We start from the raw sequence: 22,545 nt of genomic DNA, 5'->3' as shown, positions 1-22,545 counted from the left end.
AAAAAAAAAGATGAAAAAATGATGGCAGAAGTAAACTTCTTCAGTATCTTGAGTTTTTAGTCCTAATCTCAACTCAAATGCGAAATTCAATTTGTGTTGTACTTACCCTATTTTGTCAAAGGGAATGTCCCTTTGAGAAGAAAAATTTGACTCAGAAACCGCTGCAAAGTAAAGTATTCATTTAAATGTTCAGACTCTTAACTTACATTTGTGGCATCCTTTAGGTCGTTCTTCAAAGAAGCTCTGATGAAAAGCTAATGGGGGGAATGATGTGGGTCTCCAAAAGCAGACATTCAAAAAGAATACTCAGACTGCAGTTTGAGTAGCTAGTTGAAAAGTACAAGGGAAGATGCAAACTGCAAATATCTTTTTTTAGATGGTTTTGTGTGGTTTTTGTCTTAGTTGATGGTCTCAACTGTATTTGCAACTGTATTTTTGTTTGTTTCTCAGCACCAAGCAATCCACAGTACTGTGAGGGGTCATCTTTCGGTGAAGTTCCTAATGGACAATGGATGACACAGTCCTTTGCAGACCAGATTCCAGAATTCAGTGCTGGTATGACACAAGAACGAGAGGAAAGCAGTGCATAAGAACTCTTTCTTCTCAGCTATGCATACATGCTGCAGTTTTAATGCAGTGATCAAGATTTGTACCTCGGTTCTACAACTGAAGCATTTTAATAGTATTTTATCTCCCTTAGATATTTTATTATAGTCCTAAGTAAGTGTGTGGTAGGCTCAAATCAATGAACTAGGTAATTTTAAGGAACTGTCCAAACTTAAAAAAAAAATAAAAAAAAAAAAAAAGCCCTTTTTTTGTATATGAGTTTCATATTTAATGTATGCCATTTCTTGCAGTTTTTGACAAACTGCTTTCTCATTTGTGAAGATTTCTTTGGGGCGTTAATTTTATTCCATAAATTGTAAAGTAGGAGTAAGAGCAGCAGTATACTTTTTATTGATGCATCAATATTTGGATATCTCATAGTCATTTTATATCTAGAGGGGAAAATGGAAGTGTACCCTTATCTTACACGAAGTGGTGTTTTTAATCATGCACAGTTAAACAAGTGGTGCTTTTTAAGACTCCTTTTGCACTTCAGGGCAGGAATAGAGTGCTCTGTCTATTTGGTGACTGGACCATAGTCAAGTTTAAAGGAGCAGAGACAGCACTGGTCAGGAGAATTCACATCACGCAGGACAGGGCCTAAAATATTCTAGTCTTAGAATAAGGTGTTCTTATCATTCCGTCTCTTTCTCCCTTAAATTCTAGTGTAAAGGAACTGGAATTCCTTAAAAAAGAAAAGTGGTTCTCAAATCTGTGGCATTTGTCAGTCACTTCTCTGTGATTAGTCTCTTCTCCTGAACCTTAGTAAGTGAACAGTTTATATGGCTGGGAATTGAAAGATTGTATTCCCTGTAAAAACCCATCTGCAGTTATGTTATTTGTGTCAGGTACAGTTAGCACAGGGTGAAAGAAGATTGTGCTTTAGCAGTTTTTTATATTACTTTCTCTTCAAGACCTTAGGGAGTGTTTTTCTTAAACGTCTTATGTGTAAAAAAAAATTACTAAGTTGAAGACAAGAGCAGGTGTTCCATGAATTAAGCTGACAGCTGTTGGAACTACAGCTTTCTTCTGAGGAACTTGCTCAAACAATCCACAATTTTAGCCAAAATTGGCGACTGAGAAAGAAAGGAGATTCTGTGCTTGTGCCTAATCATCATCTACTTTCCCTCTTCCATCACGTGAAGAAGAGATGAAGTAAAAGCAATAAGGTGATCAAAGCGTTCACGTTTCGATGATCTTATGAGAGAAGGTGCTTCACATACTTGAAAAATAGATACAAGCGGTATCTCTGTACTCGGTGCTGCTCAGGTTCCTGTTCTGGTGCTTTATCCTTTCCTCACAGCCGCTGACAGTCGTCACGCACTGAGTGCAATTAGTTGGCATAGATGCTAATCCTGCTGTAACAGCTCGCACTGAGCTCACACACTGCCATCCTGTTGTGAGGCAGGCACGATGTTTACAGTTCTCTTCCCAAATTATGTGGCTTAATTCTGAGCGTCTGAAATCACGAAAGGGTGCGTTATGATTGTATTTATCAGCTTCAGCATAAAGCTGCTCCGTGTGATGTCAGAACGGCATAGGATTTGTCTTGTCTGTTATTTAAAGTGTACTGTATCACGTATTGCTGTTTACATGGATGTTTTCCCACAGGTGCTCAAAGTACCTCGCGTCAGGGATTTGTTACAATTCAGTTTTATTTTTCAGCAAAATGAGAAGCATGTAACTAGCACTGCTGGTGAGATAGCACAGTAGTACAGAACTACTGTACTGCTCTCCTGTTTGAGTTGAAGGGAAAAGTCTCTTCTGGAACAGAAGCACCTACTAGGTATAAAATACAGTTATGTGTATAATGACCGTCTCACTCAGTACTGTAGTTTGTGTACTCCCTTGGGACCGGTGCTCTTTTCATTACAGTAATCCAGAGGTTCTTAATCTGTCTTAAATCTCTCTCTGTTTCACAATAAAATCAGGAATTGTATCACAGTGTCTTTGAGTGTCCTTTTGCATCCTGCTAGTGGTGGCCTAAATACTCTACAGAGCTACAGACTATGCCATACGCTGACTGCACAAAAACAGTGTTCTGCAGAGAAACTTTACAAAATGATCATCATGCAGCTAAATTCTACTTACTAAAATGCTGCCTGAGTTTTAATTTTGAGCTGCTCTATGTCAGCTGATAGACTAAAGACACCTCGTATCTAATATCAGAAGTTATTTCCTTTGTAGATTTTTTTCTCCTGGCAGATACTGGACCTCACATTGAAACACATTATCTGACTTCACCTCAGTAAATATTCAGTGAAAATATCTCATTGTAAAGTAAACTTGTTTCCTCACTTTATTTGAAAGTAAAAAAAAAAAATTTTGAACTGTGTAACTAACGTACCACCCATAAGCCCTCAAAACTGATAGTCATCTCATGGCAGTATTTAAGCAACATTTTTCTAAAATCAGTTAGTTATACGATTTGATGTGTTGCATCACCAACTATTTGCATACTGCAAACCGAAAGGTTTGAATACGTTGAAGTGTTTTCAATATCAGCTGTCAGGTCGCGTTAATTTGAACTTCCCTGAAGGGTCAGGAATAAACCAGTTTTCCCAGAGGTCAGTGTGAACGCTGGGATAGTCCCAAGGTTTATATCTCCCATTCCAGTGAAGTAATTTAGCTTCTTGAAGAAAATGCTCTGAATATCTGGTATCAGGACTCCAACCTGCATGAGTACATGGAATATAATCCAGCTTTTAATACTGGAAGACACTACATAATGAGGTAAATACAGTTTGTTTTTTAAAAAGCCTGATTAGCTTGGTTTCACCTGTCAGTAGGCAATTAATTAACTGTGTAATAGAGCAGCATTTTTCAATTTCAGGCCTCTTTACATCTGAAAAATCTCAGCTTCCTCTCAACAAGCAACATCCTGGCAGCTAGGATTTACATACAGCTTCATCATGCTATTCATATTACTTTGCTAGCTGAGCTATTATCTTCTCAGGATAAGTCACCATTGCCAGGTGAACGTCAACTACGTCCTCCAGAATGTGGGCTGCACAAAGACTGCCAGGCATCCCATGTGCTTCTGCTGTGCCTGCCAGAAGTGTCTGATTTTATTTTTTTCAGCCTGTGACTAAATTTGGATCTTTCATACATTCTTTTCCATGGCTTAAAAAAATTTAGATCAGTTATTCTGCAGTCCTGTAACTAATGTAAGGTCATACTGGAATCTTAACCTCTTGTTTTATTGGGTTCCAGTTGCAAATGGTGGAAAGTTAAACTTACCGAGATGCCGTATGTGCCACATAGGATTAATAGTGGAATGCTTTCCATGAAATACAATCAGCATTGGAGAGGTTGCCACACCTCCCCCAAGGGTGCTGCTGTAGAGGTTTTCCCTGCAAAAGAACAAACAAAATGTCTGAACCTCAATCAAAGAGTCTTTAGTACAAAAATCAGACAACTAAACATGTAAATACTCTGAACAGCCTGATTTTCAGCATATTCCTTTCTAATGCTTTTAATTGTTTCATTGTTTGTGTTTGGAGCTCCAATTCCTACTGGGTAGGTAGTTGCTACAAAGCAATGTGCTGGGAGTCAGACCTAGCATGAAGCTGAGTACTCTGCACACTGCCTGCAGTCTACGAGGCTGAAAAAGTTTACAGTAGGAAAAAGAAGCTGTCAACATAAAGGAATCAAACCTATTTTAGCCTGGTTTCTTAAGAAGACGTACACGCTGCCATGCGTCTGTCTTCCTTCTGCTTCCCACCTGGCCAACTTTGAGGCCTGAAGTTAACTTCAGAACAGATTTGGCAGACTGGTTAGTATAAACCAGCAGCTAATGGATATTAATTTCCTGTGAGTTCTGTGAAAAATGCAGGGTTTAAAAAAAAAAAAAAGACCGAATTACTGTGAAGGGAGGCTTAAGTGGCAGCAGGCAGATGTCTGGCTACAGTGTGCTGCAGGCCTGGCCAGGCAACAGATGGGAGCAGCCACAGCGCCTGCAGGACATTGTGCTGCCTGCTGAGTCCAGCAAGGAGGAAGTCTGAGAAGTATCAAGAGGTGCTCAGAGGCTACAGAACAACAAATAAATAAAAATCATAACTTTCAAAGGTTCTTTCTTAATAATAACAAAGCTATTCGGTTCACTGTGGTTTCAATATTGAGCTAAAAGGAACACAAATGTGTTGTTATGATACAAAATCATCTTTCTAGAATGAATCTGCTGTGATGCTCGTGGCTTTTTTCAGGCTCTTAAAAAGCATAGCTGTGGCCCTTCAGAACATTCTGTAAACAGAGTAAGAGAAAGCCAAGCAGCTTTTCATTCATTCACGTGTTCATTGTTTGTGTCTTTCCTCCTTTGTTCAGTCCTGAAAATAACCAATAATGAATGGAGTCCAAAAGCACAAATAATTGTTTCAAATTAGCTTTCCTAAATTTAAGCCTTTGAAGGGAAAGGAATTGTCAAATTTGCAAACAGATTAACAATGAAAAACAATGAACACCGTTTTCACTGTATTCATGACTTCATCATAGTCAAAGCTAAAAAAATTATCTTTCACATCAGGTTCATTTCGTCTATAGAGAAGTGTTTTCTATTGGCATTTTAAGAAATGTGATACCCAGTGACAGTTCAATTAGAGAGACCCCTCACAAACAAGGAAATATTCTTTCCTCTCTAAACCAGCCTCAAGAAGGGAAGAGGATAAGTGTATTAAACCAAGGTGAAGTTGGTCATCCAAAACAAGAATCACGTGTTCTCAGTGCCCCTCAGGATTGAATGTGGTTTGTGATTAAATGCAAGACTGAAATTCCAGGTGGCATTTCCTGTTACACTATTGATCAGATGTAAGCATGTGGAAATTTACTTTGGGATTTCATGAAGCAAAGAAAAGACTCTTTATAGAGTTACAATCTTTAAAGAGCTTACAAGCAGAAGATGATACTTTAATGTTCAGTTTACAGTTAAGTGCAAAGCTAGATTTCTATACATACTCTACATTTCTTTGCATCCACTTTTCCAATTGCTTTGTGACTCGCTGATTTTTCCACTCAGTCATGTTAGCAACAATTACGCCAGGATTAAAGGAGCAGGTGCTGGGGCTGATGCCGAGGTCTCTAATAGCTTGCTTTCTATAGTCCAGGAATCCCATGTATGTGTTCTAGGAAGTTAAAAAAAAAAAAGAAATACATTTGTTCCCTGTGAATCTCAATGAATGTAAGAGTAAGTGTAGCTCTACATTACTAAATATGCACCCCCAAAGCCGAGTTTCTAGATGATGATTACCGATCTCAATTTCCATATGACACGGGGTTGAAAGGCACAGTGCTCCCAGCTACTGAATTACTTCTTCCACAGTTTTGTACCATGGAAGTTCTATAAAGGTCTTTCCTCACCACATTTTGGTCTTTCTGTACAGAACTGTAGTTCTTGATTAACTGTAAAACTAGTAAAAAATCATTTAAAAAAATTAGAAGAAAACTTTCATGGAATCATAGAATGGTTTGGGTTGGAAGGGAGCTTGAAGATGGTGTAGGTCCAAACCCCCAGCTGTAGGCAAGGACACCTCCCTCTAGAGCAGGCTGCTCAAAGCCCCATGCAGGCTGGCCTTGAATGCCTCAAGGCTGGGGGCATCCACAACCTCGCTGGGCAGCCTGTTCCAGGGTCTCCCCACCCTCACAGTAAAAGTAAAGAATTTCTTCCTGTTATCTACACTACATCTGCCCTCTTGCAGTTTAAAGCCATTTTCCCTCGTCCTGTCACTACATACATACTTTGGGGAAGATATAGATCCGTATTACATTTATTAGTCAATATATTCATGATTAGAATTACAGAACAGCATCTTACCTGCATCCCTACACTTCTAACCATCTCATGTGTGGAAGGGAGATCACAATCATCTGAAAAAGCCGCAGCATGGCCAGGAGCCAGCTTTGTATCATAGAGTTCCTGAATGTCACCTGTTCACAAAGTTCAGGAGCATAAGAACAAATATATCACACAGCTACACAGATGATAGGATAACTTCTCATATATGTTAATTAAAAACTTGATCGTTTCAGCAGGTATTCTTGGTGTCGGTCAAGGCTGAATTTTGCAACATGGGAAAAATTTCAAATTTGAGTCCTGTATCTGGATGTCTACCTTCAGATGTGGATGTACTGAATACTGATTATAATAATCTGGTCTGAACATCCAAAAACAACTAAAGCAGAAGCTGATTACGTTGTTAAGAAGCATGGTCACAGAATTATGCATTATATTAGTTCTTTCCCTCAGAAGTGCCTTTTCAGTTTTTTTTGTCTGTTTGTTTGTTTTTGTTTTCCTGATATGACTGTGTTTACACCTTTTAGGAAAATACCTGCATTCCCAGTGCTGATCAATGAGCACTGGCCAGCTGAAAGGTGCCTGTTACACCGGAGGCTTCCCAACCCACCCAACTCCTTCCTGACAGAGGGAAATAGCCTAACACACGACATCTGCACAAAGAAGCTGTGGATACCCCATCTCTGGAGGCGTTCAAGGCCAGGTGGAATGAAGCCCTGGACAGCCTGATCTGGGTGGCAGCCCTGCCCATACTCCATGGGTAGGCAGTGGCAGAGGTGAGCTGGGTGGGGACACATCCCCCATGGTGGCAATGGGGTGAGCACTGGGATGTGGGCAGCTGCCAGGGCCAGGGCTGCAGCCTGAGGTCCCTCTGCCCAGGGCAGCAGCCCCTCCACTCCTGGCCACCCACCTGGGAGTGCCTGGCAGCCCCATAAGAGGGGCACTAACAGTGACCAGGACCTACACCCACCCTGCAAGAGGCTACCCCCTCCACCACAGTAGCAGGGCTTACATTTCTCTTTAATTAAAAATAAATACACAAATACTACACAGAATCACAGAGTTGTATGTGTTGGGTTCTCTGGAGATCATCTAGTCCAACCCCTGCTAAAGCAGGCTCCCTATAGTATGTTCCAGAGGAAGGTGTCTGCATGGTTTGTGAACATTTTCAGAAGAGACTCCACAGCCTCTCTGGATTTCGTTCCAAAAGTTCAGCATGTTTCATTCTTACTGCTCCACAGAAAGCAGCTGACAAACAAACAAACCCCAAGTTAAACCCTGAAATCCTCATTCACTCCTTACCATGTCAGAGCTCCTATTCCCTCCTATTCCAGACACATCAGACAGGAAGCTCTCTCATATTACAGATAAGCAGCTGCCAAAACAGAGATTCCCACCCTCTGCTTCTCCTCCCACGTGCCCAACCTTATTCTCCTCTTCTGAGCCCTATGGTTACACTGCCCTAAGATGAGCAAGCTAAGCTGACTGAAGAAACAAGGAGAAAAAAGGGTTTTGTGTTTTGTTGTTGTTATGTTTTTGGTTGGTTGATTTCTGTTTGTGTTTTTTAACATAGCTCATCTTCTGCCAAGTCAAGCAGCTGAGTCAGCTTGTTTCACAGCTGTAGATATGAAAGGAAAGAAGTAACAAGAGCTGCCTGAGGATAGGAGAGACCACTTCAGTAGGCAGCAGCCTACCGTAAGCTGTAATGAAAAACTGCACTTTATCCGTTTTTCCAGAAGCAGTATCAGCTGACACAATCTGGTAGACCCTAATGAAAGAGAAAGCCCTACCTCCCCTCTGCTATGGGCCACCTCCTTGCTGTCTGTGGGAGTACTGCCTTGACTCCTACCAGGAAGTTAATTCAGGCTGAAAGTAGTCTTCTTCCTGGTGAATGGCAGTATGGGTGCAGGAAAGAGGGATGCAGGTCAAGTGGGGGTCAGAAATTCTTTAAAAAAATAGCAACTGTTCCTCTAATTTGATTTTATTTGTATGAAAAAAATATATATGTATATGTTTTTCAGGATCTTTGTGTCCTCTGACTGTTCTTATTTGTCTAAGAACTCTAACATCTTTGATCACAATTTGAAAAATGTTGTGGATTTTGAGCTGAAGATGTTCAAAATCACATTTTTAGTATTTGAGGTTTTAGCCCACCTAGCTGAGTAAATTCCTCCTACTCTGAAGAACAAATAGCAATTCTGGGTAAGGCGCTGCCAACATGTGTGGGAATTTGAATGCTAGCAGGAAACACAAGTCACAAACACAACTAAATATTGTAGCACCCAAGTGAAAACCAAGATAACTTTCAGCAATTGACCAAATCTAATTTAAATGAAACCAGTGCATGTAATTTCGATCAAAATCAACTATTCAGCAGATGTGTAGAGACATGCTTTTCTTCAAAATTTCCTCTAAAAAAATAAAGATATTATTTGTGTTTTTCACAATCACAGCATTCCTAGCAGCTTCCTTGCTTTTCATTATGTCCTGTCTTTTGAGATGACCATGAAAGCTGCAATAAGTTTTATGCTAATTCTGCTAGAAATTGCTTTTTGGAGACAGCTTACCTTGAACAATGACATCATCATCCAAATATATGACTTTCTCGTGTTTCTGGATAAGCAAAGGAAGATAAAATCGAACGAAGTTCAGCTATTAAACAGGAAAAGAAGAGTAAATCCTAAATGACAAAGAAGTTTAATGCATTAGTCTCAAGCTTCCATTAATATAGGCTGGTTTAGAAATAGGGATCGATGTATTAGTTTGAGAACCAATATATTAGTTTAGCAAAAGGAATCAATAAATGCTATGCTAGTTCTAAAACTTTCCAGTTTAGCTTTGCTTGGTCTGTGAAAGCCGCCTTTTTCTCAATGATCCTGCTTCACAGAAGCACTGAAGTCAACACAGACTTCTTTTATCTTTGCAACCACTGGGTGCAAGGACTTTTTTCTTGGATTTCACATATATTGTTTTAGCTTATAGCACCCCAAGATAGAAAGTTGCTCGTTATGGCATTACAAGCGATGTAAATCCACCAAACTGGGGAAAAACAGCCAATGGTCAGCCAAAAGTCATTGTGATGAAGATGATGATGGAAAAATGAGGAGGAAGTAGGTAGTCTAAGACCACCAGAGGCTCCTACCAGGCACGCCCAGAAAGACATTAGCATATGTTGATGAGTTCTTGGAAAAGAATGAATATGCAAATGTATTGCATATGTATGTTGTAACTGTTTAAATGTAGAACTTTAACTCCGAGAGCACGTGCTTGACTTGTCAAGATGCCCAGTAAGTATCGTGAGGAATAAAGGAATGCCTCTTTCTAACACCACATTGGGACTAGAGAATTTTCTTCCCGGATTTCAGGTGACGCTGTCCCAATTAATATTCTGTTTTGATTTCTCTCCTCATTTGGGCACTAGCCAACTATAATATGCTTCTTTCATGTAGTTTTACCAGTGTCTTGACGCCATTATTATTAATTATTTATCCCACTTTGTTTACTGTGGGCTTAACCAAGCAGTCCAAAATAGTTTCTCTTCCATCAGAATCACAGAACCACTTATGTTGGAATGGAGATCCCTCCCAGATCATTCTCTCTGCTCACGGGCTGACCACTAGGGCAAACTGCATAAGATTGTGTCCAGTTGGGTTTTGAATATCTCCACAGATGGAGACATCACGCCCTGCTCCATGTGTTTGACCACCTTCCTCATAAAAAAAAAATTATTTACCTTGCATTTAGATTTAATATTATGGTTTTAACTTCTGCCCATTGTCTCTTGCCCTACCAGCAGGCACTACTGAGATGAGTCTGGCTCTCTTGTCTTCATCTATCCCATCAGGTATTTAATAAACACATTGATCAGATCCCTTGGAGCCCTTTCTTCTGCACACTGAATCGTCCCAGCTCTATTTGCCTCTCTTCACATATAAATGTTCCAGTCCCTTCATCACCTTTGTGGCCTTCTATTGAACTCACTTCAGTAAATCCATGAATTTCTGATACTGGGAAGCTATGAACTGGACAACACTATCCCAAATGCAATCTCACCAGTGCTGAGTAAAGAGGGACAATAACTTCCCTGGACCTGGAATGTGTTAGCTTCATAGTTACCATAGCCATCTTTCCACTTTACAGAAATGATTTGACTAGTGGCACAGATGTGGGATAGCATTTTCTACAATTGAAATAATTAATACAATAGAGGGTAAAGGCATCACCATCAACCATATTGATTCAGATCATTTCACTTGTCAGAGTGGTCCTAAGCAGAGATGATCAGACAAATGTAAGAATACAGCAAGTATACAGAAAAGCTGTTCCACAGCTTCCATGTATTTTCAACTCAAGAAATTTCCTGAAGCAGATGTAGTCCACTTCATCCTCCACTGATCCCTGTGAATTTATTACATTCAAAAGATATTTTAGCAGCAAGTTCTAGAGGTTTAATACTCACTGCTTGAAAAACATGCAACATTTCTTCTTTGATCTGACTGTTCCTCTTACTAAAGTATTTGAATAGCTGTTAGTTCTTATATGAGAAGAGACAGTAAGTTATCATCCCCTATTCTGACCTCCATGCTAGTCTGTTCTGTAGATCTCTACTGTTTTCATGCCAGAAGGCCATTTTCAGGCTAAAGAATATTAAATTACTCTCACAAATATTGCAAGAAATTCTTTCCATGCATTAGAAATGCCACAGGCTCAGAGAAGAGCAAAAGAACAAACACTCTGAACAGTCCTAAAACTTTTCCAGTGGTTCTATGTCCTTTTGAGATAAGTGGATTTAATCTGCACAGAGTATTTAGGGTGGTCGGAAAACTATGTATTTATATTTTGGCATAATGTTATTCTCTGTTTTGTTTCTAACTCCTTTACTAATAATTCCTTACATCTGATTTGCCTCTTGTCAGCCAGCAGTATTTTAGTGTCTAGTCTCTGAATTAATCCCAGACATGAGCAGATTGCAGCCCACTAGATATCATGGAGGCACAAAGAACACTATGACACCTTTCCTCTTCGAAACAACACATTCAAATCACTGAGTTTATGCCACAGAATAGATGATGTCCCAGCATGACAGAAGAGTTGCAAGGAGCTTGTTACAGTGCACATCTCCTTCTTGAGTGAAAGTTTAGCATTGGACCTGAAGGGGCTATACCCCTCCCTTGTAACAGAAAAGAGAAGAGGGACATCTTAAAACCTGCAGTGAACATTAAAATCTTGAAAATGTGTTATGTGGTGTTTGTCTACTCACAGGCTGCAGTAGCTCAGGACGCGATGCATCTTGTCTGATTTTTCCTTTCAGTACCATGGGGTTGAATTCCACAGTCTTAAATTTTATCTCTTTTAGTTTAGAATTTTCAATCCATTTTCTATGATTAAAAATAAAAGTGTTAAAATAAATATTCAGCTTTTAGCAAATATTTTCTCAGACTGTAGGAGAATAAGAGGCCTTGGAAGCTCACTTGGTCTATCCGACCCCAAGACAGAACCACTTCTGTTTGCAGCAACACATCTTTCCTCACCGCTAGCATTAAATGCCATTTTCCTAGTCTTTCTTACTATAAACCATTTTTTTCTTATCCTATCTGCTGTGCTATTAAAGAATAGGTTACTTTTTTCCCTTTTACAGTTTTATGTTCTTCAAGATGATCATCATGTGTATTCACAGTTTAGCAGAGGAAAAAACTGTTTTTGTCCAATATTTTGTCATATTTCTTATCATCAAAAAATGTCCTCACATTTCCAGAGGCCATATACATCCACAAGCATATCTCACTATGAAGTGTATGTGTGTATGTACGCATGTCCACACACAGTAGTGTGGTCCATTATCAGTCATAGCTCTGTAGTTTTCAAAATGAGTGTATCAAAGAATATAGGAACACCAAGTACTTAAGAAAAGAACATTGAGACAGCATCTATCCCTCTGTGCCCTTGCTCTCTCACTATGATTATAGTAAAGTTTCTGTCTGACCTATCTTAGATTACACTCATGTTACTATACACCTGGAGTTCCTATATTCTCTGGCAAGTGTAATCAAATAGAATCTATGATTCCATTCAGGTTAGATTAGGAAACATTTATTCTCAGAAAGAACAGCACTGCAGTGGCACAGGCTGCCCAGGGAGGTGGTGGAGTCACCGTCCCTGGAGGTGTTCCAGAACCGTGTGGATGTGGCACTGAGGGACGTGGTCAGTGGGCATGATGGGGATGGGCTGATGGTTGGACTGGGTGATCTTCAAGATCTTTTCCAACCTTCATGATTTTGTGATTCTATAAAACTTCCACTTCACCCTGAGCTAACACAATCAATTATTTCCACCTCTACTGAATTTCATCACATTTTACAGCTCATTTTTCCAACTCATCATCAGTTTGTTTTCAACTCATCATGCTGCTCAATGTCTCTTCCAGCTTCATGTTAACTGCAGATTCAGAGAGAACATTCTCCATTCTATTTTCTAGATTATTGATGAATTGGATTGGGAAAACTCATCACATCTTTTCACTTCAACACATTTTGTGAGTACACAAGCTACAGAAGCAGCCAGAGACAAGAACTACAAAAACAATCAGCTTTAATTTTGATTCACACCACACCTCCATTTGTAGAGAACATTTGAATTTAACATCCAAACATTCATTACTAGCTTCTTTGGGCCTCTATTTCAAAACTTTAACACTACGTCTTACCTGAAATTAGCTTTAGGCAGCAGATTTTGCCACTCTGAAGCTGAAGATATGACTCCACACAAGGTGAGCTCAGTGCCACAAAGCGGGCATGCAACAAGTAAGCTTGTCGCTTACCTTATTATATATTCTTCTGCAGATACAAAAGGCAGAAAGGCACAGCTATGGACTTGATCTGGTTATTTCATACCCCTTTACACTAGTCAGTGCCTTGAGTGGGGCAAAATGATCCTTATTCCTAAATGTAGGGAATCCTGGGGACTGAAACCAATAGCACTACTTAAGCAAAAGGAAGAAGCAATTTCCTGAAAAGTCCTCTAAATTTTATGCCCATCCTAAGGAAAACAACAATCTGCTCCTAATTACAGCATGAAATAAAATAAGGCTGGTTTATACCGAATATGCGGGATGGTGTTCTTCAGTCCAACTATGTAGAACAAAACATTAGCCTCTGTGTTGCTGTAGATGCTACTGATTGCTGCTACAGTTGCACCCATTCTGCCTGCAGCAGCGCAGATTACAACTGGGATTTCTTCCTCCATTTCCTTAGGACTCTCCAAGTCATCTACAAGAAACAAACCATATGTTATATTAGAAAATTGAGAAACTTTTGTATCCTATCTGGATGATATGAGTGAGCACAAAGTTCTACAAACAGTGGAATAGTATCACAATCACCCCATCTCCTTACCAGATCTTATATACATCCACATTTGCCAAGACACACAGCAAGAGCTATCTCTAATCCAGAACCACATGTAGGTGGACAGGACTGTTGGATGTCTCCAAACAGAACACAGAGTTCTCTGTACTTTCTGCACAACAGGGACACAATTCGGGCTGTTCTCCATGTAACTGCTTATTCACATGAAACTTGAAAAAGTCTGAATACCTTTGAGACTTCTCAGTTATATTTAGAACAAATTGAATGATGGATTCCAAAATTATCAAAGGAAGGAGGTAAGTGGAAGAGCTGGTGCAACTGCATGAGCTTCACTTCTTTGGGAAGCACACTAGAAAGGAATAGTGAAAAGTTCTGCACCACGAGGAAGTTGTTAATGATAAAATGGAGAAAAAATAGTGTTCAATGTAAACAAAGATATACACCAGCTTCCAACTTCATCAGGGACATCTGGATAAAAATTTGAAGCAGGATGACAATTTTTAGTCACTCTCCTGCTAGTTTCTTTGAGGAATTCAGAACCAAAAAATTTCTGCATCTCAGACCACATGCAACAGCTTAAATGGCTCATCTACTGCAAGGCAAGCTGGTTTAATTAGGGGAAAACAAACAAACAAACAAACAAAAAAAACCCAAACTGCTCAAATGAAGAGGAAAGAACTATAAATCAGAAACATAAGTCATTTACCTGCTTCATTCCTTAAGGCAGATGATGCTTTGTGAACTTTGTTGTACAGAATTGCACACACGGTTAATATAAGAAGTAACAGTAAGATCTGGTTAACTGAAACAAAATAGAGAATTTGTTAATGATCACTCTAATAGCTAGAGTACTAATTGTACCTTTTTAGAAAATAAAGACAGTTTGCAACCATTACATAGCATAACGTGTATTTGCTGTGTTTGCCAAAGTCTCCTTTCTCTTGCTATTTGATCAAACTACAAATGCTGTGTTAATAGCATAATGCATTTCTACCTCTTTCCATTTATTTCCAACCATCTGATTTTCATTGATTGGTTGCTCAATAAATCACTAAGCTCCCAATACACATGGGTTGTCCATACTATTAAATTCATGTTTCTGAATACTAGAAGCCTGGAACTTTCTTTCATTGGCTAAGTCACGGGACTTCAAGAACAAATTATTTTTACCTACATTTTCCTTCACTCACACTTCCTTCAGACACAAGAAAAAATAATTGAATTCAACATGCAAATCTTGAAGGTATACTCAAGTAAAATTCTAAAACAGTACTAGAAAAATAAACCCAGCACACCACTAAAACCAGGTAGAGTTTATTGCAAAATATTTGAAAACACATTAAAATGTTGACACTTTAATTAGTAAAACCAAATCCAAACATGCAAAAGCAAGTGCTTTGCTGTATATTACAACTTCATAGTTCCTATCAGTTTGTGTTGTACTAGGTTAAGTCATCCAACATAAGCTAACTGTGAGTACATAACAGCTTAGTGATATAATGGGAAAGAAATACTCTATGGAGTTCTTTAGATCTTCTTCATCACTTTTGTACCGTCATAAAGGTGATGGTAAATATTTAAGGTGTACAAAAGAACAAAGGAAACAAAGTTTTAGTCTCTGATTCAAAAGGGGTTATTGAGCAGAACTGAGCATGAAAATAAGCTGAAATTGGTTCACACGTCACCAACTGCACTGACTGATGTCAGCTGAGAAAACATCCACTGGCTTCAATGAAATTTTGGGTCAATTTTCAGTCATTGATCTTGACAGCTGATGAGAACTCAAATTTCTCAGGACTGCATTTCAACAGTGAGTATGAAGAGCATCATTGTGCATAGCTCTGTTAAAAAGCCATTCTGGGTGCTCTGGGCACACTCACATGGAGCTGCTCGTTACCTGTGCCCTTAGAGGGAAAGCCCAGCTCCATAAGTATCGCGCAGAAAAGTGGTGAGTGATCTCTGGTTAGTGGAATTTATGACCATACTCATCTGATGTAGTTTACAAGAAAAGTCCTATTTTGATAATAAAGCTTAAGTATAATTTAGCAAAACTAGAGTTTGCAAGCAACTGCTATAGCAGTTTTGAGAAATTGCATTTGATATCACTTATAAAATTATATATTTTTTAAATGCTTTTAATCTCTTACTTTTCTTTAAAAGAGCCATGTGTTCTGTTGGATAAGAACTGTGGTCTGTAATAAAAAAAAAAAGAGAGAAAAATTGAAATTCATTGTGTTTTAATAAATTCAGCCTAATCACATAAGTAATAAGTAACATTTTTAATACATCTTAAAATAATTTACAAAATGGTGTCAAAACACCATCAGGTGCAATTTGTAAATACATCTATCTCAGATCTCAAATAAAACACAAGAGTAATCACAAATACTAACCTCTTGCCGGAATATACTTCCCAAACTAGGAATTGTCCCACCAGCAACAGTAAAAGGGGAACTTGTGCAAAGTGGCTTGTATGTAGGCCGCTCTGAAAGTAGTGCCTCCTATGATCACTCCTCCTAGTGCTCCTTGATGATCAGAGGGCTGGAGTACTTCTCCTATGAGGAAAGATTGAGGGAACTGAGCTTGTTTAGCTTGGAGAACAGAAGGCTCCAGGGAGACCTCACTGTGGCCTTCCAGAAGGGAGCTTATAAACAGGAGGGGGAACAACTGTTTACATGAGCTGATAGTGATAGGACAAGGGGGAATGGTTTTAAACTGAGACAGGGGAGGTTTAGGTTAGATATTAGGAGGAAGGTTTTCACTCAGAGGGTGATAATGCACTAGAACAGGTTGCCCAAGGAGGTTGTGGATGCCCCATCCCTGGAGGCATTCAAGGCCAGGCTGGATGTGGCTCTGGGCAGCCTGGTCTGGTGGTTGGCGACCCTGCACATAGCAGGGGGTTGAAACTAGGTGATCATTGTGGTCCTTTTCAACCCAGGCCATTCTATGATTCTCTGATTCTATGATTCTATTTATTTTCTTGGAAACAACAACAACTACAAAGAGCACAGTAAAACTGATACAGGAAACTCTCCGCTACAAAAGGCTGTTTTTCAACACAGTCATCACCATTAGCTATGCCTTTTTGCCACTGATGAGCAAGAGCCTTCATGCTATGCTCACAAGAGTCTGCATCAGCAGAGGTGACTGTCACTGTTCCCACTGCTGAAACACATCACCACCACCTCACATACACTGTTTGGTCCCCATAAATGTTCAGCGAATGTGAATGAATGCCAGTGGGTGCCACTTCTCTGCATGGAGAACTTTTGCTTCATACACTTCCATGTCAAACACTATTTTGTCAGACTGCCCTTCTGCTACCATCTGTCACATGGCAACAACATGTAATGGGACATTGGTGGGAAGGTTCAGCCTCTCCTGCCATACCACCAACAGCCGCCTCTGACATTGCAGGCCAACATCATAAAATAGGAGGCATTACTTTCAGAGCTGCCCTCAGATTTATGCACTGTATCTGTGATGCTTAGGAAAGTGAAGTAGCCTTCCCTAAAACTGCTCTTCTAAACAAGGCCTAAGAATGACCGTGTCTTTATGCTCAAGAGGAAAGAACGTAACCCTTAAAATACAGAACTGTGTAACAGATAACATTTGTTTGAGTTCTGGAAGCACTGGTATTGTTTACTACTGCTGTTTTTGTGAAAAAAAAAAAACCAACAGTAAAAAATCAGCATCAGAAGTTGGGGCAGGAGGGAAGGAAGAAACAACCATGTGATTCCACCACTACAGCTATCTACACAGCTGAAACCGATTTTTCCCAATTACATACACACAGATCCACTAGCACCTAGATAAGGATAGATAACAGTTTCTGTGCACATATAAAAATGAAGTTCGTTCGGATTCTTTGAAAAGGAATATGGAACGGCAAAAATTCTTGAAACTTGAGTCACAAAAATGAATCTCTCCCATTGGTTAATACTGATAGTGAGGGAGCGTAATGAATTAGACTCCACTTTTTGATTAGCAGGTAAAATTGTAATAAAAATATAAAGCAATGATGAGGCTTTGTTTATAAGCCACTGTATATTTGCATATATTTAGATCCTTACAGCTGACTAGATTGTAGAGAGAGGAATATTTCTAAGAGAAATTCTTTCACATCTGCAGCCCTTGCCTGCATTCCAGCAGCCCACTCCTTTCATGTGGCATTCATTTACATAGACATGAAAACAAACATCAGTCACAAAAGCCTGCTGTTTAGACGTCCCCTCTCTCGCATGTTACACAAGTATTGCAGCATTAGCCATTATAAATTTTACTCATTTAGATGAGGACAGAGGCAACAAAAACCCCTACGCTCTTGAAGTAACATTCTCACCTCATTCAAGCTAACAGCAATTTTCTACTGACTTCAATGGAGCTGACTACAGCTTTTAATTAAATTATAATGAGAGTCACAAATAATACTGATGATCACCACAAAATGAAAGATGAATAGTCACAGCCTCAGGATATCTTCTGCATGATAAAAACAACATAAATTGAACTATGTTTTACATTTTAAAATACAAAGTCCAAAAGAATCAAACAAAATGAGTCTGCATTTCAAACCTACAAAGTTCCTAAAGTTTCAGCAACTCAGACTGATCGCTCACTGGTTTCTAGAAAAAGAGAGGAATATTTTTTCCCCTTCAAATATTTATTCATTTTTCCCGAATTTAGACATTAGTTCCTAGAACCTGGCAGTCCATAACTCAGCTGCCAAAATCTGTAACAAAACGAGGGGCTGTAGAAGGGAAAACTCAGAAACAGTGACATTACTTCTCGTACATTTCCTGCATAATTAGTCTTTTTACCTCTTCAAAGCAGCACAGTAATCGGGACTCCTTTCTCCTGAAGAGCTGTAGAGCTTTTTACTTGGATCCTAGATAGCCCACAGCTGTCAGCTCTCTTGCCAAAGCTTCCTTGCCCATCGTCCTCCTTTAAAGTCCCCTGTACAAGGGCCTTACAGGGCACAGAAACAGTTCTAAGATTCAATTCCTTTTTCAAACTCTTCAAAGTTTACTTTGGAGTTGTGCTGGTTTTCTTTTCTCTCTCTGCTGCTGAGGAATAGCACAGAGTCCAGACGCGGCACCAAAGGAATGAGAGCCCATAAACCACTTCCAGATGTGCTGAACGATGATGCAGCCCCAGATCTGGCTAACTTGCCTTATTTGCAATCTGCTAGATTGCAAATAAATCCCACAAGACAAAAAGTCTTAAGGGGGTGGAGGAAAGAAGGAAATAAACTGTTCCAGAAGTTACTTAAAATGTCTAGTTGCAGGTTAAGTTTCTAGTCATTATTTATGGTAAATGTGAACAGACAACTAGTGTGCAAGAGCCAAACAACAGCATGCCAAAGTCGAAATGAAAGCCAACATTTTTCCAGTGTCTGTTGGCACAGTTATTGCAAGCATGAACCTAAGCAAAATTTGCAAACTTCAACTCTGAACATGCACACTGACTTAAATTGCCTCTGCCCCAAATCTCCGAGAAATTAGAGAATATAAGCCCAAGGGTTTGGGTTGGAGTCAAAGGAACCTCGCAGATGTTGGTACCCAGCCTCCTAAGCTCTCCTGGAATGCTCTCACAGTTTTAGTTCTCTATCAATTTTTTTACTCAAATTCTCTCCCTCTTGTCTAGAAACCTTCCTTTAATATATTTTGCAATGATAAAAACAACACAAACTGAACTATGTTTTACAATTATATGTATGTTTTAACACAAGACTTCCATCACTGGTGAAAGGAGTAATAATAGATCTTAAATTATTTTTCACGTGAGACAGTGCAAAACTTACAAAAAAGTACAACAGCTGCTCCAAACTAATATCTCCTATTTTATGATGTTGGCCTGCAATATCAGAGGTGCATGTTGGAGGTATGGCAGTAGAGATTGAACCTTCCCACCAACATTCCGCTATGTTTTGTTACTATGTGACAGCAGCAAACTATAGGAAGGCAGTCTAATTGGTGTCTGTTATGGAGGTGAATGTGAAGTAAAGGGATGGAACTGCAATGCACTGTGTGGAAAAAATGGCACCCGTTGAAATTAAATGCTTGCAGAATGTTTATGGAGACCAAACAGTGGATATGAGAACAGTGAGGCAGTGGGTGGTATGTTTCAACAGTGGTGATGGTGACAGTCAGTCACATCAGCTGGGGCAGATTTTTGTGTGTGTGGCATGCAGGCTCTTGTTCAATTGCAAAGAAAAATGCATAGCCAGTAATGGTGACTGTGTTTAAAAGCGGTCTTCAGTAGCTGACAATATGCTCTATTAAACAGCATTATATTGATCCTCATTTCTGTTGTAGTTTCCAAGGAAATAAATAGGAGGCATTACTACCAGAGCAACTGACATATTTAATTTAAAATGCAGGTTTATAATTTTAGAAGTTTGACAGTGATTGTTATTCTATTCCTACAAACTGAAAAAGATGGCATCTGGCAATATGTGTCAAAATTGCCAGCAGGAAAGGAGCACAGCAGACAAGGACTTGGGTTTCCTGGTGGGAAAAAGGTTGGCTATGAGCCAGCAGCATGCCCTAATGGCCCAGAAAGCCAGTGGCATCCTGTAGTGCATTACAAAGAGCCTACTGCAGGGAGCCTGCTTCAGCAAGGAATTGGACTAGATGATCTCAAGACAATCTTCCAATGCATACAACTCTGTGATTCAGTGTAATATTTAATAAATTACTTTATTTTTAAGTAAAGAGAAGTGTAAAAGCCCTGCTAGTGAGGCCGAGGGGGAGGCCTCTTGCAGGGCGGCTGTGGGTCCTGCTCACTGTCAGCCCTCCTCTTAGGGGGCCGCCGGGCCCTCTCAGGAGGGTGGCCAGGAGCAGAGGGGCTGCTGCCCCGGGCAGAGGGACCTGCTGCTGTTGCCTGCTCCATCTCTTCATGGGGCTCCTCCGCTTCCCTCGCCAAGTGTGCAGCGGGGACGTGATCGGGACACACAAGAACGTCAGCCACTGCTGTGCGGGTCTCCTCCTCAATGCTGGGACATGCAGTGCTGACTCTGGGCCCCGACGTGAGGTCCGGTTCTGGGGAGGCTGTGGGGCCAGGGGCGGCCACAGGGCTGTCCTCCTGCCCCCTGGCTGCTGGGCCTTCCTCCCGCCCCTCAGGCACGTGGGCGTCCTGCAGACCCAGCAGTCTGTGCGCCTCCTCGCCGCAGTGGCGCACGATGTTGTCGAGGAGCTCCTGGACGAACGCCTCCGCTCTGTTCTCCAGGGCAGGCCGCGTCATCTCCGTCAGCCACTCGCCGTCCAGCCCGATGTCACACAGGGCATTCAGGAGGTAGGCCTCCGCTGCCATTGCCGGCCACCAGTGTGTGTGAAAGGTGGCTTGCAGCTGTTGGCGCAGCCAGGGCAGCACAGGGTCCAGGATCTGCTGGTGCTGCCTGAACAGATCTGCCCAGATGTCAGGCGGGAGACCGCCCACTGTAGGCACCTCCACTGCCTCCGCCTCTGCCTCCTCATCTTCTGCCTCCTCCTCCTCATCCGACCACGGTGAAGGGGGTGGCGAAGAGGACAGCGAAGAGCCTGAGCTGCTGAAATCGGGAGCAACGGCTTCCTGGAAGCAGGCAGGTACAGGAGCTGCTGGAGGCCAGATGACGAAGTCCAGGTCCTCGTCATCATCCAGCGCTGCCACCTTGACCACTTCCATGACTCTCCGGCAGAGAGGGCAGCTCTCCTGCTGCTTGCCCCACCGCAGGATGCAGCCGAGGCAGAACTCGTGACAGCACGGCATTGCGTAGGCAATGTCCTTGCGCTCGTCACGGCAGATGGGACATACCCATTCCTCCTCTGCTGCCATGCTCCTCACTCGGTGGTTTGCTGGGGAGCAAAGATGAAGAGCTGCTCCTCTTCTGCAGCACCACAGGGGTAAATATTGCGCACTGCAAAGACAGAGGCCGCGGTCAGTCAGTGTCCCAGGGACGGAGGACAGAAACACCCAGGTCCCTCTGCAGGACACCCTCCCGGCCCTACTGGGGCCCGCCCATGCTCCATGCCCTCCTAGGACCCTCAGGCTGTGGCCCTGGCCCTGGCAGCTCCCCATATCTCAGCACTCGCTCCATTGCCACCCTGGGCGACGTATCCCCACCCAGCTCACCTCTGCTGCTGCGCGTGCGCCCCGTGGGGCCCTGGTGGCCTGAGCCAGGCAGACCAGGGAAATGCAAGTGATGGCTGTAAGGATGGGCACCGAAAGCCACTGCCAGCAGTGCCCAAAGCACAGCCCAGCACCCAAGACAAATGCTCGCTCCACCTCCAAGCCTCGCAAACACACGCTCGGCAGGAGTCCAGGCACGAGACTGACTGGGCCAGGCTCTGCCGGCACCCCAAAGCTGAGCAGTGAGGGTGCTGAGGTCACAGTGCCTCGCACAGTGACATCACAGCCTGTTGCTCGGTGACATCACCGCAATCCTTCTGCCCCACAGCACTTGCCCAGCAGCACTTTGCATCCCTGTGTCTGCACGTGCATTTGGGGGTGACCCCGGTGCCTCTTCCAGCCACTGCCACTCCCTCCCCTCCCTCTCTCCCCTTCTCCTTGCCAGCAGTTTAATGCCCTGGGCTATGCCTTGCCAGAGGCCCATCTGATGCCCTTGTCCTCCCTTCGTGGTGTCCAAAGTAACCATCAAGGTTGTCTAAAAGTAGTTCCCGGAGTTTCAGAGAACACCAGACGTTGCTTCCACTTTTTTTGTTTGGCTTTCCATTTTGAATATGCCAGCGAGATCCACTGCTTCCAAGATCTGCTTTTCCTTGCACGTGTAGAGGAAAGTGCTCATTGCTA

The 22,545-nt window shown here is 41.5% G+C and overlaps 2 protein-coding genes across 3 annotated transcripts; both read right to left on the bottom strand.

The window, feature by feature from the left end:
- Window positions 1–2,417: 2,417 nt before the first annotated feature.
- On the bottom strand, window positions 2,418–18,952 carry GLT8D2 (glycosyltransferase 8 domain containing 2). 2 transcript variants are annotated; one of them, XM_010712336.3, is made up of 11 exons: window positions 18,576–18,952; window positions 16,149–16,310; window positions 15,903–15,947; window positions 14,462–14,557; window positions 13,488–13,656; window positions 11,652–11,769; window positions 8,959–9,043; window positions 6,413–6,525; window positions 5,557–5,723; window positions 3,847–3,959; window positions 2,418–3,280 (listed from the first exon to the last, which is right to left on the bottom strand). In XM_010712336.3, the coding sequence occupies exons 3-11, from the start codon at window positions 15,919–15,921 to the stop codon at window positions 3,108–3,110; spliced, it is 1,053 nt and encodes a 350-aa protein (XP_010710638.1). In that variant the 5' UTR covers window positions 15,922–15,947; window positions 16,149–16,310; window positions 18,576–18,952; the 3' UTR covers window positions 2,418–3,107. The 2 variants fall into 2 exon arrangements, with proteins under 2 accessions (XP_010710638.1, XP_003202422.1); XM_003202374.4 differs by lacking the exon at window positions 16,149–16,310.
- A 1,532-nt stretch (window positions 18,953–20,484) lies between these two features.
- LOC109365573 lies at window positions 20,485–22,074 on the bottom strand. The gene is made up of 2 exons (XM_019612396.1): window positions 21,868–22,074; window positions 20,485–21,652 (listed from the first exon to the last, which is right to left on the bottom strand). Exon 2 carries the CDS (start codon window positions 21,568–21,570, stop codon window positions 20,491–20,493), a length of 1,080 nt encoding a protein of 359 aa, XP_019467941.1. The 5' UTR covers window positions 21,571–21,652; window positions 21,868–22,074; the 3' UTR covers window positions 20,485–20,490.
- Window positions 22,075–22,545: the final 471 nt, after the last annotated feature.

Source organism: Meleagris gallopavo, chromosome 1, assembly GCF_000146605.3.
Source record: "Meleagris gallopavo isolate NT-WF06-2002-E0010 breed Aviagen turkey brand Nicholas breeding stock chromosome 1, Turkey_5.1, whole genome shotgun sequence".
Taxonomy (NCBI): Eukaryota; Metazoa; Chordata; class Aves; order Galliformes; family Phasianidae; genus Meleagris; species Meleagris gallopavo.
The sequence above is the reverse complement of the archived record's forward strand: the minus strand, read 5'-3'. Positions and strand labels throughout refer to the sequence as shown.